The sequence below is a fragment of the Anas acuta genome, chromosome Z (genome assembly GCF_963932015.1).
Source record: "Anas acuta chromosome Z, bAnaAcu1.1, whole genome shotgun sequence".
In the NCBI taxonomy this organism is placed as follows: domain Eukaryota; kingdom Metazoa; phylum Chordata; class Aves; order Anseriformes; family Anatidae; genus Anas; species Anas acuta.
In genome coordinates, this window is record NC_089017.1 from 23,813,448 (window position 1) to 23,827,268 (window position 13,821).

A 13,821-nucleotide genomic window follows, 5' to 3' on the forward strand; every position below is an offset into this window, starting at 1 on the left:
GGGGATTGACGTAGTGAGACTGAATTATCGCATGGTCCTATTTGTTCATAGCAAAACTCCCCCTGAATTTAAATTCTTTGAATTCTTAGCACTTCTAGCTCTCTTGCTTTGAGCTCTCACCTAAAGAGGAAGTTGTCATTCAGTGACTGATTTTGAAAATGCTGGGTTAAATAACCTTTCTGGCACCATTGAGGAGATCTGTTACTAAGACAAGATCTAACCATTCAGAGAAATATGGCACTTTCTCAGCTCTGAGACTTTCTTTATTTTTGCTGCTTCATTGTCAATATGTTGTCTAGCCTTTGCACCAAATGAAGTAGTAATTCAACAGTTGCATTCAGCAGCCTTGTTTACTGCATAATCCTGATTCATTGTGTGGCAAGGTTTATTTGGTGCAATAAATGAAGTCAGTGTATAACAATACTAATGCGATGTCTGTATTGGCTTAAAATGCCCATGGACAGGATTGTGACACTTCTTATACTTCCTAAATTCTAATTATTTACAGAAATGTTATTAATTTATGCAGATCTGTGTACAGTTTTCGTGTGTGTTACAGAGCAAAATAATTCAGTCTGTAGAGGCAGACATACTCACAGGGATTACCAATTAGAGCAGGTCCTTCAGCTGCTTAATGTGATATCTAGCAATTGAATTAGGAGTTTTGTTCTTCCTAGTGTGTTTTCTTTACAGTGATTGCTACCACTAGAAATAAGAGGCACTCTCCTCCTAAGGAGCTTTATGGAAGGAGCATTGAGACTTGGCCTTGATTCTAGCAAGAATGTTCTGAAGGAGACTGTTTTGCAGCTGTCCCCTTGTCTCCCTGTACTTTTCTGTACTCTATATTTCATATGCATTTTCCTTCTTAACTATTTTTTCTGCTTTTCCGAGTTTCTTACTGTTAAGTTGGGTCTGATTGACTTTTCCAGATGTATCAGTGTATGTCAGTGGAGAAAGCTGAATGATACTGAAAGGACAGTGTCCTTATTCTCGTTTCTGAAGCTACTTTGTAAGGGAAGCATACAGTGGCAGAAAAAAATCTGTCAACTCTTGGTGTCTTGAGGTCAGTAAAAGTAGCTTCCAGAGAATTTAGTATCCAAATATATATCAAACAGCATGTACATAAAGCCAGTAAATCATCAACATTATTTTGAATACTTTCTTGCAGGGGCAACAGAAGGTTACTTCAAACATATATTGCTTTCTCCCTGAACTTTTTCAGAGACCATAATTTAGTTCTGTCATTATGTGTGAGACCCACTGAAAGTCTGGATCTTTGAAGCAGAAGCTTAGATTGCACTTCTATGAATGATGTATTAGTTACATACATGGAAGGCCATATGAGAAGGGAATAATCTGTGTCCGGAAATGCAGTACTGGGATTGTGCTTTCTAGCAGTACTCCTTAGAATGTAAAACTCTGTTATGTAGACATTTCTGAGCTATATTTCTCTGGCTTCTTTCCAGCTCTGGGATTGTGTATATAAGGCATAATTGAAGAAAAGGGGGCATTCTTTGACATGTGAAGTTACAGAGAGCAAACACTAAATGGACATGTACCACAAGAGGTTCAGAATAACAGTGATGCAGTTGGGAAGTCTGAGGTGGAACAAAATACAAGAAGAGACTTAAAATTAACTTAATTTTATTGCACAGACTCAGCAGATTTGGTTTTGGAAGATTTTTATTGAGGCAGACAAATGGTATTAAATATGCATAAAAAGTTAAAAATTTTGCAGTGCTGAAGCTGAAGGACAAACTTGCATAATGCTGTGTTTCTTCATCAGTCTTACATGTGAGCACCTATGTTGCTTTGTGTATAGTACAAAAAAACCTTTCTCCATATATAAAGTCTGACTTTATATTTTGAGCTTTACTGGTTCTGAACAGGAGTGGATGACTACTTTTTCTGTTACCAGAAATTACCTTGAAATCTTTTGTTGTTGCATCTGTTGTTGTGGGGATTGAGGGGGTGGGTAAGTAGGGGAAGAGGAGACACAGGAAAGGAGTTAAGCTAGCCAGGGATTCCCATGCTTCTAAGTACTACTGAAGGAAATCCAGCATCTAAGTAGGCAGGTCATTAGAACTTTTACTTCTGTACTGTCAGTGTTAATTACTTGTATGGGTTTTATATAACACAAATGATTATTCATTTCAGCTCCAGGGACTGGAATGGATGGTTTCACTCTATAATAACAATCTGAATGGAATTTTAGCTGATGAAATGGGACTAGGAAAGACTATACAGACTATTGCACTCATCACTTACTTGATGGAGCACAAAAGACTCAATGGCCCCTATCTCATCATTGTTCCCCTTTCGTAAGTAGAGGATCTCATTCTGTTGTTATCACTGTAAGCATTGCAGATTGCTTTATTAGGAATATACAGTTGTTTTTAACATTACCACAAGTTGCGGTGGCACAGTAGGATTACACTGAGCATGTGTTCTGTACTTCCATTGATCATGTCTTCCCAGGTAATTGTCTAGCATTGGAAGGGTGACCAGATGGCTAATAAAAGCACCTTATTCCATTAGCTTTAATGTCTATTCTTTTGGTGAAATGTGTAGTGAATTTACTGTTAGTTACTCTTAAGCCACAGGGGGGAATGTTTCTCCTTTAATAGTACATCTTTGCAGATCCCTGTTCTACTTGAATTGTGATATTACAAATCTGTTGCTTACTTAGTTCTTTAAACAGCTGCCACCCCACCAAATACTATGCAATCATGCTTTACTGATACAGGGTAATCTTTTAAGTACTGGATAGATAGCCCATTGTGTAGTCTTGATGTCTGATCCTCACACCTTGGTCAGCTGACCATATTATGACTGTCATGCCACCTCCTTTTCTTTTTCTGTAGCTTTCCCAGACACTGCTTGTTTTATAGATTTCTTCTAATGCATTTTCCTTTCCCAAAAAAACAAGGTGTGGCTTTCAGTGATCTGAAATACCGTGTTTCAAATAAGAACTGTCAGGCATCGTAAAACAGATGTAGTATCTCAGGGTTTGTTTGTTTTTCTTTGTGCACATGGTAAATGTCTTGATTTGTATAGAAGTTCCTTGGCCTTTTTGTTAAATAATTCATCTACCGATTTCTCAGAGCATGTAAATGTGTGGAAGGATTGGCATATATTCATGGTCATCTCTTATGATTTCTTTTTGAGGTATCCTGTCTTCTCACTCTGCTGCAGTAGTAGCTAACTAGCATAAATACTACAGATTTGCCTGAGTACAAAAGTATTTTGTGAGTACAAAAGATGAGTTTTAGTATAAGGAGAAACTCTATAACAAAGTTAAAAATAAAGGGAGAATATCATTAACATCTGCTTTCATGCAGGCACAGAAAAATTCAAATTTCCTTTAAGTATTCTGAAATGCTTTTATTCTGTGTTTCTAAAAGAAAGGAGCTGAAATTTATTTTCTGTAGACATCTTAAAAGCCTTCTTTCTCTGCCTTTTCCCTCCTCCAGATTAATAGTTGTTACTGTCATAGGTCCAGTAAATTTAAAAATAAATAAATAGATCTATTTTTGCAATATCATGCTGGCAGCTAGACTAGCTGTTTAAGAAGCTGTTTGTTGTGACCCTATGGCAGAAATGAAGTGCAAAAACAGATCTGCATAGTTTCACTGGGTGGCGATAACATCATTAGAGTGGAAAACAGATGAATGCTATTGCCAACATCATCAAGCTATATATGCAAATTTGCAAACTCAGTTTGTGGGTCATAAGTGGCATAAAGTAATATGCAAATCTGTTTTCTGTTCAGGGATATCTTTTTGGCCTTAGTATGCTCAAGAATATGAATATTCCTGTAGAATACTATTCTGAATAGATTTTGAAGAGACTCCTGAATGAGATCAGAAACACAGCCTTCCCACTTTCTCTCGTTTCCTCTTCTCTTTGATGCATGTATTTTATTAGAGTGTACAAAGCTTTTTTGTTTTATTTCCTCTTAATTGTGTAGTTTGATTACATGGAATGTGTTGAAAGTTAAGCAACCACTCAGAAGAAATAATTTATTTTACAAATAAATTTTATAAATATTTTTTTTTATGGTAGGACGTTATCCAACTGGACATATGAATTTGACAAATGGGCCCCTTCTGTGGTTAAGATATCTTACAAGGTTTGATTTGCTTTTTATATGATTATAAAATTGAAGGAATGAAAATACAGCCTATTTTCCCCTGCCTGTGCATGCATTTCTAAATTGCTTGCCAGTAAAATTTTGTCATATATATCATGTACTGAGCAGTAAGAGTTAACCATCCTAAGATGATGACTGTAATAAACTATAATTACTTTCAGATAGTGAAATGCAGAAGAAAATTGTTAATTATCACATTGCAAAGCTTCTAACGAGAGTAATACAAATGAGAAATACTTTACATCTTATACTTAGCTGACTACTTTGCTTTTTGGCTGCTGTAGTAATGGTTAAGACAAACAATTAGTAATAAGATGAGACTGCTAGCATATTTTCAGTCTCTCATAAACAAAGTCTTATAATCTAGCAGCCAGTTAGGGAAAGGACTCTGAAGAAGTCTGGAATGTATAAATGTATTGTTTGCAATGCTGTAGGATTACTAGTTCATGTGCTTTCTCTGTCTGCTAATTCATAAAAAGATGGATCTATTTACTTCATCAGAAGGACAAATAACTACTCTCTTTTCTCTTTTAGGGTACACCTGCGATGCGCCGTTCACTTGTTCCTCAGCTTCGAAGTGGAAAATTTAATGTTCTTTTAACTACTTATGAGTACATAATAAAGGACAAACATATCCTTGCTAAGGTAATAATCACTGTCTTTTAACAGCAGGACTTCTGAGATACATGTTTTTTGTGCTATGCACCACTTGAAGGTTTTTGTTTTATAGGGAATCCTGAGTTATTTCATCTTTCAGTAAAGTTAAAACACACTTCTCCATTCCTTTGTTTATACTCGATTTGTCAGTTACATTTTCTCCCTGTATTCACCAGGATTTTTCTGAATATGGTTAGGTTAGTAATTTTTTTGCTGTGTGACTTTATCGGTACTGTAGACCACCTGCCTGTCCTTGGAAAAATGCATTTTTTTTCTCCTCTCTGCTTAATATCACTTATTCTAATCTGCAGTGCTATGCTTGCTTTTTTCATTCTGTTTTTGATTTGAAGCTCACTCTTACTAGATCCTTTCCAGCCATGTGGTGCTTTTCCTCAGGTAACCGATTATATGTATCATGAGTTTGGTTTCCAGACTCTTCACTGCACGTTGCCGAGTTATTAAAGGCTCAAAACTGTCAATTAGGGTTTCTCCAATCTATGTATTTGAAAGCTGTAGTTGAGTGTCAGGCTGTTTCATGTACACACAGAGCAGACTAAGTTGGTATTCTGCCATGTACAGAAAACGTGGACTTACTGTCCCTTTGCTTTTCATTTTCACTTTGTTTCAGTCTATTACTTAACTAGATAGATAAGCCATTTTTCTCTCTGATACAAAGGCAGTGCATTTTCTTACTATGATTCTGAACCCAGTTTGAGACTATAGAATTTTCCTTTACCTCTACCTTTAACTTGCCCTCCTTTGCTAAAAGATAGGAGGAACAGCACTGTGGCATTCTACCTGTCATGGAAAATGGCATCGGTTAACATTTATGAAAGTACCAGAGGACTACAAACTGAGGCCTTCCTAGTCATATGGTTCATATGTTCATACATTCATATGGTTCATTGCTGTTGTTTTCAAGTACAGTTTTTTTGACTGAAAATGCTCGTGTCTGTTGTTCAAGGTTCTTGTTATGGTCAGATTTATTTGGAGATTTTGTAGTCTTTTTCCTCCTGCCTAAACCATATTCTGACCTTAAAGAGCCAGTCAACCTTAAACTCTTTCCCAGAAATGGGGGAAATTAGCTATTTACTGTTGCAATTCAAGTAAGAATTCATACATCAGTGTTGGGTTTAGCATACCTAGTGTATGTTCCTGTTTTTGCTTCTTTTGAGGCCACTGATGCTTCAATAATGATTGTGTTTTTCTTTTTACCTCATAAGTGAGAATGATAAATGTTGCAGGTTTGAAATATTTTTGGTCTACACATGTTGGAAGGAAATTGACTCTCTGACCTAGCTTTTCCTCTTCTCCTCATTTATTTTTCAGATTCGATGGAAATATATGATAGTAGATGAAGGCCATCGAATGAAGAACCATCACTGCAAGCTGACTCAGGTCTTGAACACTCATTATGTGGCCCCTAGGCGAATACTGCTGACTGGGACTCCATTACAGAACAAATTGCCTGAACTGTGGGCTCTTCTCAATTTCCTACTCCCAACTATTTTCAAGAGTTGTAGCACCTTTGAACAGTGGTTCAACGCTCCATTTGCCATGACTGGAGAAAGGGTACTGTGGCAGTTTTTTGGTTTTATTTTTTAACATCAGAAACAAAACACTTTGAAAACAAAATGGAGCTTATACAGAAGCAGTAGTGCTTGAACTCTCTCTGATACTTAGGGAATTAACATTAACTAAAAGCCACCTTTTATAATGCCAGAAAAAAATAATATTGAGTATCTCTTTTTGGCTCTGAGTGAGTTTGATTGTAACATACAAGTAATTACTGCACATACTCACCTTTCATGTGAGACAAGACATTACTTAATATACTGAGTTGTCTTGTAGTGACTTTTATAAACTTCTGTAGGTGGATTTAAATGAGGAAGAAACTATTCTGATCATCCGTCGTCTCCACAAAGTACTCCGACCCTTCTTGCTGAGAAGACTGAAGAAAGAGGTTGAGTCTCAACTACCAGAAAAGGTTTGCAATGAGAGGAGTTGTGGAAGGGCTTTAGTACTTTTTCTAAGCGTTAAGTAATGTTTCTTTTTCAGATTTACTTTACAGAAGACTTTACTAGCATGTATTATTACTGTGGTTTGTTTATAACTTCTTGCAAAGAAAGCTCGCACCTGAGAAATCCTGAATACCTGAAGTTTCTGCATTCTCAGGCTTCATCCTTATTCTTACAGCTTTAATTCTAGTTGTAGTTATCCATGGTTTATATAAGGCCTGCTACTTATTTCCGTAGGAATTGGTTTCAAATTGTAAATGAGTTGACCATACAATGAGAATTAGATCTGTCTTGTCTATTCCCCTCTTCCTTTCCTACACCTTTCCCCCCAGCTGTGTAGAACCTTTTCCTCTCAACTGTTTCACAGAAATCCCTAAAGGATTTCTGGACATTATTAAGCAGGCATAATTTAACCCTAAATTAATATTCCAGGAGTTTTTTGTTCTGTGAAGTGGCTTCTTAATATTGCACAAGTTTTTGTTTATTTTTTCAATTCTCAGTATTTAACGTTGTAACTCGGAAGGTAAAACTCTCTGATTTAAAAGATCATTATATGTGGGCAATGCCTTACCATGTCTTCCTCTGTAATCTTATATCAACTTTTCCTTTCACCCTTCCCAAAATGACAACAGCAACTAAATTAAAAAAAAAAAAAAAAAAGTAAATTTTAAGGTGAGATAGGAAAAATTTGTTTCTAAAGTCTGCTGTGTTAACACCATATTAAAAATAAAATTTTTGTGTGGTGTGTTTTGAGTTGACTACCACTGGCTGAATGAACAAATAACTCTGTACAGATGATCAGTGACAGTAATTAAAGGAAAAGCTTATATTCAAATTCTTTCTTATCTTCGGAGTATTGTGAACACTTCTGTTGTGAGTTTCTGTTCCGCCAACTGTCAGATGCTCAGTATCCTCTTATGGAATATGTTTTTGAGAATGAAATATAAATTGAAAAATTTTAAGTTAGTTTAGAAATACTACTGAAAATGTTAGTTCTATTCTGATTTCTGCCAGTTAAAGCCACTGTATTTAATAAATCCATTATTAGGCATTGGGGATTTAGGAGTTAGGAGTTGCATACAGATTGGTACTCAGTGCTCTTCTATGAGTTGATCCTCTTGTCCTTTTGAGATGAAAATAACATAATTTTTATTCTGTTTATTAATTATTAGGCACTTTACTCTTTTAATAATCCCTTATAAGATATCTAGCCATTAATCTAGCTTTATTTTGTGATTTTTTTTTTGTGTCACTTATTAAAAATGTAACTAAAATCTGGAAATTGGCTAATATAAAAAATGGGTTAAATTAGGGTATGAAATCCTGTGTTATTGTATTTAAGGATAGTATGCAGTCAAAACTTGCTTTAGTATGGATAGGAAACTAAACTGATTATGGGGATCATACACTGTTTCATTAATTCCATGTATTTTTAGTTGATACGGAGAAAATATTTCCGCTCGTTTCGGCAAGCATAATGCTAGATAAGCAGTGTAAGGTATACTTAGTCTTACTGGCTAGGTGAACAGTGATGATGTTTTTATTATGCTGTGCAGACATAATACTGTACACAGGCTATTAAACCTACAGGTTTTTTTAACTACATGTTAAACATTAAAATAAAATTCATTAAAAATATTTTTAATCGTTAAAATTACAGAATGAGAAACAAATGTTTGGCAATTCTACAGTTGTATTTTTAGAATCCACCTGTCTAATAATTGTGACTCTCATAGAGAAACTTTTGAGATACTTATTGCTATGCTTGCACTTGAATTGCTGCTCACTGAAATCAAAGGTGCTGTTAGGGTATAGATAATAGTTTTTTGTTTTGTGTTTTAGGATGACAAGAACCTGCAGTTAGATCCTGCTAATGTTATTATGTCAGTGTATTTCTGTACTGTTTTTTACACTAGGTGGAATATGTGATCAAATGTGATATGTCAGCTCTTCAGAAGATCCTGTACCGTCACATGCAAGCCAAGGGAATCCTTCTTACAGATGGTTCTGAGAAAGACAAGAAGGTACAAAAGAAAGACTAAATAGAACAAATCGGAAACAACGTATTAAAGTTGCATGCTAACTGTATGATTTCTGTTTCATAAAGTTAGTATGTAAGCTCTTACTACATATACCTCTCATGGGAAATAAAATCTGTATCAGACGTGCCTGTTTGAAAAGACTTCAGCTTTTATTCTCTATTCACGTGGAAAAATACTACTTGTATTCACTGTACATAGTATACTAGACATTTCTGCAAATAGATGATATTTGAAAAAACAAACAAACCAAACAAACAGCACTTCCCTTGGCTGAGTTTAATCAAATAAGTTATCTGAATAATTGCAACTGTGGCAGCACTGGCTACAGGAGGTTATTCATCTTATCTTCCAGAACTATTAGTTAAGTATAAACCTTGTTTTGGCTAGCCAAGGCTTTATGCCTGCATTTGTACTTAATTAATCTGTTAATAAAAAAGTTTTTAAGAGAACAGTAGGATTCAAAGTCATATAATTGGATATTAGAATACATATTAATACATTCATTATGCCATCATTAGTCTTGACCCAGTTAATATAGAGGAAACAGGTTGCCATCCATTGGTTTATGTGTGTATATAAAATACGTTATAATAAATGTGAAATACATTGAATTCACCATGAGAGTTCATAGATTAAGAGACAGTACAGAACAGCTTGAATGTAGATTTGTATTCATGCCAGGACCCTAATAGGCCCCATTATGTGCATTTTACTGATATGTTGTGATCGCATACTATCTTTCCAGCATCCTTTTGCAGATGCATTTGTACAGTGGGTGGCATTTGGTATTTTATTTTACCTTGCTTGTTTGATGCAAATTGTTTACTCTGCAGTTGATTATTCAAATTCCAGACAAGGCTGGTACTTACTGTTGGATATTGGCATTGAAATCCGTAGTTTGAGTGCTTTGGAAACATTAATTTATGTTATTTTGTTGTATTTTAAATGAAATTTTGTAGTTTGATGTCTGTCCTTTTGTTCTACATATTTTAATTTTGCATCACGGTGTTCTATTTCTTTCATGTTCTGGTCTCTTTCCTTTCATTCTCCATTTCAGAGTCTTCCAATAATTTTCCTGTACATGCTTCTATACTGAGCTTTTTGTTTATTCATTTCAGATTGCCTCTGCAGTTTTCTCAACACCTCCCTCTCCTCCCTTTCACCTTCATTTTGTTTTCTTTTCTGTAACTGTTTCATTAGGCTGTGTTATCCATACTACTTGTTACCAGCAGAGGAAGGTGGTGCTTATGGAGTGCGCTTGGCTTCAGTTACTAAAGAACTAGCATTAGTAAAAAAGTCCCATCTTTCTGCAAATCCAGTCTGCACACAGTTCAGATTAGAGAGGATTCATAGAGTTGCAAAGCTCTAGAGAATAATTCTTAGAACAAATACAAACTACATTTTGGAGCAAATTTGAGAGGAATTTCAGAAGAATAAAAGTGAGTTTAATATATTGGAGTGTCTCTTCGGATAAAAAATCCCTGCTCTTTTTGTTATGATTTTAGTTTTAGATTTAGAAGTTATGATTTTATTGTACTTTCCAGGGAAGAGTAGAGTATATAGAACAGTGTACTTTTTCTGTATTAGCTAGTTTTATTTTATTTATATTAGTACATAATTTTACTCTCGAAAATTGCTAAATTGCTTTCATTGAGATTTTTTTTTTTTCAAATAAATCTGAATGAATTGTTCAGTAAGCTTGGAATATTGTGGTAAATTTGATTGCAGTTTCATAACATCACAGCAAATCAAAATAGCATCTGAAAGTGACTAATGTTTGGCAGTGTTGATGTAATATGATGATACCAAACATGTCCAGCAGGTGCAACTAAGCTGCAGCTGTACAGCTTAGTCTAGTACCTAGTAATACTTTAGTGTTGATCAGAGGGCATTGTGTCTTATGGCTGAATTGAGTATTGTCTGAATTCAGTCCTGCTTCTGAAAAGGATTTGCTATGGAGTAGGTTTTGAAAATACAGTTGGTAAAATATCGGGATGTCTCATGTAGTGTGCTTACCTAGCCTTTTCACTATGTCTTGCCTTGAATTTTGACTTGTCTTGGAAAGAGTATCACATCGTGACTCTCTTTAACCTGATAAGGTTAAAGATAGAAAAGGAGACACTGTAGAACTGAAAAGCATCCAGCTAGTACTGTTTTCTGCTAGGAGGGTTCAGACACAAAGTAATTCATGTGGTTTCAAGTAGTATAAATAAGCAGTAAGCAGGACAGAAGATGTGCTGCTTCTTACTGTGAATATGAGACAGAATGCATTTTGCATATTATTTCCAGGTCTTCCTTTTACACTTTGAAGTATCTTTATGATAGGTGAAATTTTACAGCAAGGTAACTAGCTTATAGTTTTTGTTGATATTTTTTTTCTGAAAATGATTTGGTGTTTGGGTTAGAGGTAGAGGTATTTTTATACTTGAATCTAAAAATATCTTTTAAAAACTAGGAAATTAGATTCATCACTTGATTTGCCTTGTTTATCCCCACAGGGAAAAGGTGGTGCAAAAACTCTAATGAACACTATCATGCAACTGAGAAAGATATGCAATCACCCATATATGTTTCAACACATTGAGGTAAGATTGCCAGGTTTGATTTTGAGAGTTGTTTTTATTCAGATAGGTAGTATAACAGAAAACTTCTGTTGGAGCTTCTGTGCGTGGGAGGGAGCAACTCTATCCTTGTTGTTTGTGCTGGAGTTCATTGTATTTAGGAAGAAATGGATGAACCACCAGCTTTTTATTGGCAATCTAAAGTCCAGTCTTAAAGTATCTAGTCTTTTGGTGGTGCTGTTTTAAAATGTGACTTTTTATTTGAATTAAAGACGTTCCAGAGCAACTTAACCTCTACTTAGACTTAATTTACAACATAGAGATACTAGTTCAAAATGCAAAGTGGTAGGATCTTTAAAACTAGCAGACTGCTGATCTCTTACCATGTTTGCCAAAATTGTCCTATTTCCACCTTGTTTTTTTGGTATAGCGTCTACTATACTAGTAGAGCTGTACTAGTATATAGCATCTCTCAGTAGGACCCAAACTACATAAATTTGTTTATGTATATATAGAAAGTGTCATAAATATCTGATGTGGAGCTACGTTTGTATCTAAATGAACAAGTACCTATGATGTTGTAGTTCTTACTGTTTGTTCTTCTGGATACTAATTTATGAAATTGAGTAATTTGAAAATCGCTCTTCCGGTAATTACAGTAGAATGTTTATAGTTTATAGTATCTGTAATCTGGTAAGATATATGCTGACAGAAATTACTCCTGCAGACCATGAATTTCGAATAATAGCAGTACAGGAAAACATTAAGGAGAGGACTAGTGCTACAGGGTATATTCTAAGAGTATGACCATAATGGAAATGAAACACCAACATATATGTATTTAATTTAATTGAAATAAGGATGCTTAATTTTGGTTTCTGATGGAGTCTGTAATAATCTGTTCAATGTTTTTAACTCTGCAGGAGTCCTTTGCTGAACATTTAGGCTACTCAAATGGTGTCATCAATGGGTAACTCTCTTCTTTTTCCTTCTTTTTCATATATGATGTACTGGAACTACTACATCACATCCTTGTTCTAGAAGATCCATGCTAACAAATTTAAGTGGTTTCTAAATTAAATCAGTCATAGAAATACTGTTATTAAGAAGACTCCTAATCAACATAAAGCTATCTCCATAGTATTCCCTCCCTCCCCAAGAGGATGTTCTCGCTTGAAGAGTTATTTCCTCTCTGAATTAGCAATTAAACATTTTTATTGGTTTTCAGTGGTAATGAGGATTTTTCCTTTGAATAATGCTGGATCTGTGCTCTGTCACTAATTTCTGAACAAGAAAGTTGTTTCTCTGACTAATGTCAAGGAGTCTTGTATCATAAAGAGAAGCATTCACCTTAAACAGATAATGGTAATAGGAACCTGAAGATGAATAGGAACCTAAAGACTGTCTTTAACATCAGACAGGATCCTTCTCTTCCATGAAATTCCATTTCTTGGAGTTGCATTATACATGTCAGAAATATTTCTGGTTCTATAGAAAGTGTATTTTGTATTGTGTCAAGGGCCTTTTTAATACTAATCTATATGTCCAAGAGGATCTGTCTAGAAGTTCTTACATGCTTGACTGGATGTCTAAATAGCTGTACAGCTACTTTGTCCCTTTTCTTATATAAGGCCAGCTACAACTCTCCCGTCATTCTGCTAATCCAGGCTAAAAAGTAGAATTTGAAAGATGAATGTCCAAACATTTACTGTATGCCACAGAGTAAAACTGAAATCTTTCCAAAGTCTTTGTGCTGCTTCTGAACTACTGTGTTTCTCATGTGTCATCTGATTACACCTATCTGCACAACTGAGACCTCTCCTGTGCAAAATTCTTTTATGATGGATTTCACATGTGCCAACTTGTATCATTTGTTCATACTGAAGCATAACTAAAGTTTAGTGGTCAAAAATAATTTATATTAAATATAATTTGTACAATTCTCATTATACTATTTTTAAGTAGCATTATTTACTATATATACTATTACTATATTAGTAAATATTATTTACTATATATACTATTATTACTACCCCTTATACTATTATTAGTAAATATTATTTATTATACTAAATGGAAAATAGGATTTCAAATTTGGGGTATCAGCCTCTGAAGGATGAAAAGGAGTAGATGTTTTGTTTTGTGTATGTTGAGCATACTCACTGTGTTAGTCTGTATACACACTTTGTCAGACACAAGTGTAAAAATTCTAGCTCAGAAGCAGTTGTACAAAGAAAAAAATAGAGCATTAAGACTACTGGGAAGATAAGTGTCACCCATTGTCCTTCTTGTGGAGACAGAAGATTGCTGGATTAGGGTAGCATTGGCTAAGCAGATGATTGTTCTGAGGATTGCTTCCATCATTCTTCTAACCACATCCACATTTTACT

At 34.9% G+C, this 13,821-nt stretch overlaps 1 protein-coding gene across 7 annotated transcripts in view; it reads left to right on the forward strand.

The window, feature by feature from the left end:
- Positions 1-13,821, forward strand: part of SMARCA2 (SWI/SNF related BAF chromatin remodeling complex subunit ATPase 2) — a 120,378-nt gene that overhangs the window by 52,026 nt on the left and 54,531 nt on the right. For all 7 annotated transcript variants that reach the window (XM_068667787.1, XM_068667789.1, XM_068667790.1 and 4 more), the window contains 8 exons: positions 2,158-2,321; positions 4,066-4,132; positions 4,688-4,798; positions 6,140-6,382; positions 6,684-6,797; positions 8,745-8,852; positions 11,369-11,455; positions 12,355-12,401. In XM_068667787.1, the coding sequence (XP_068523888.1) occupies positions 2,158-2,321; positions 4,066-4,132; positions 4,688-4,798; positions 6,140-6,382; positions 6,684-6,797; positions 8,745-8,852; positions 11,369-11,455; positions 12,355-12,401 (941 nt within the window). The remainder of the gene's footprint in view (positions 1-2,157; positions 2,322-4,065; positions 4,133-4,687; positions 4,799-6,139; positions 6,383-6,683; positions 6,798-8,744; positions 8,853-11,368; positions 11,456-12,354; positions 12,402-13,821) is intronic.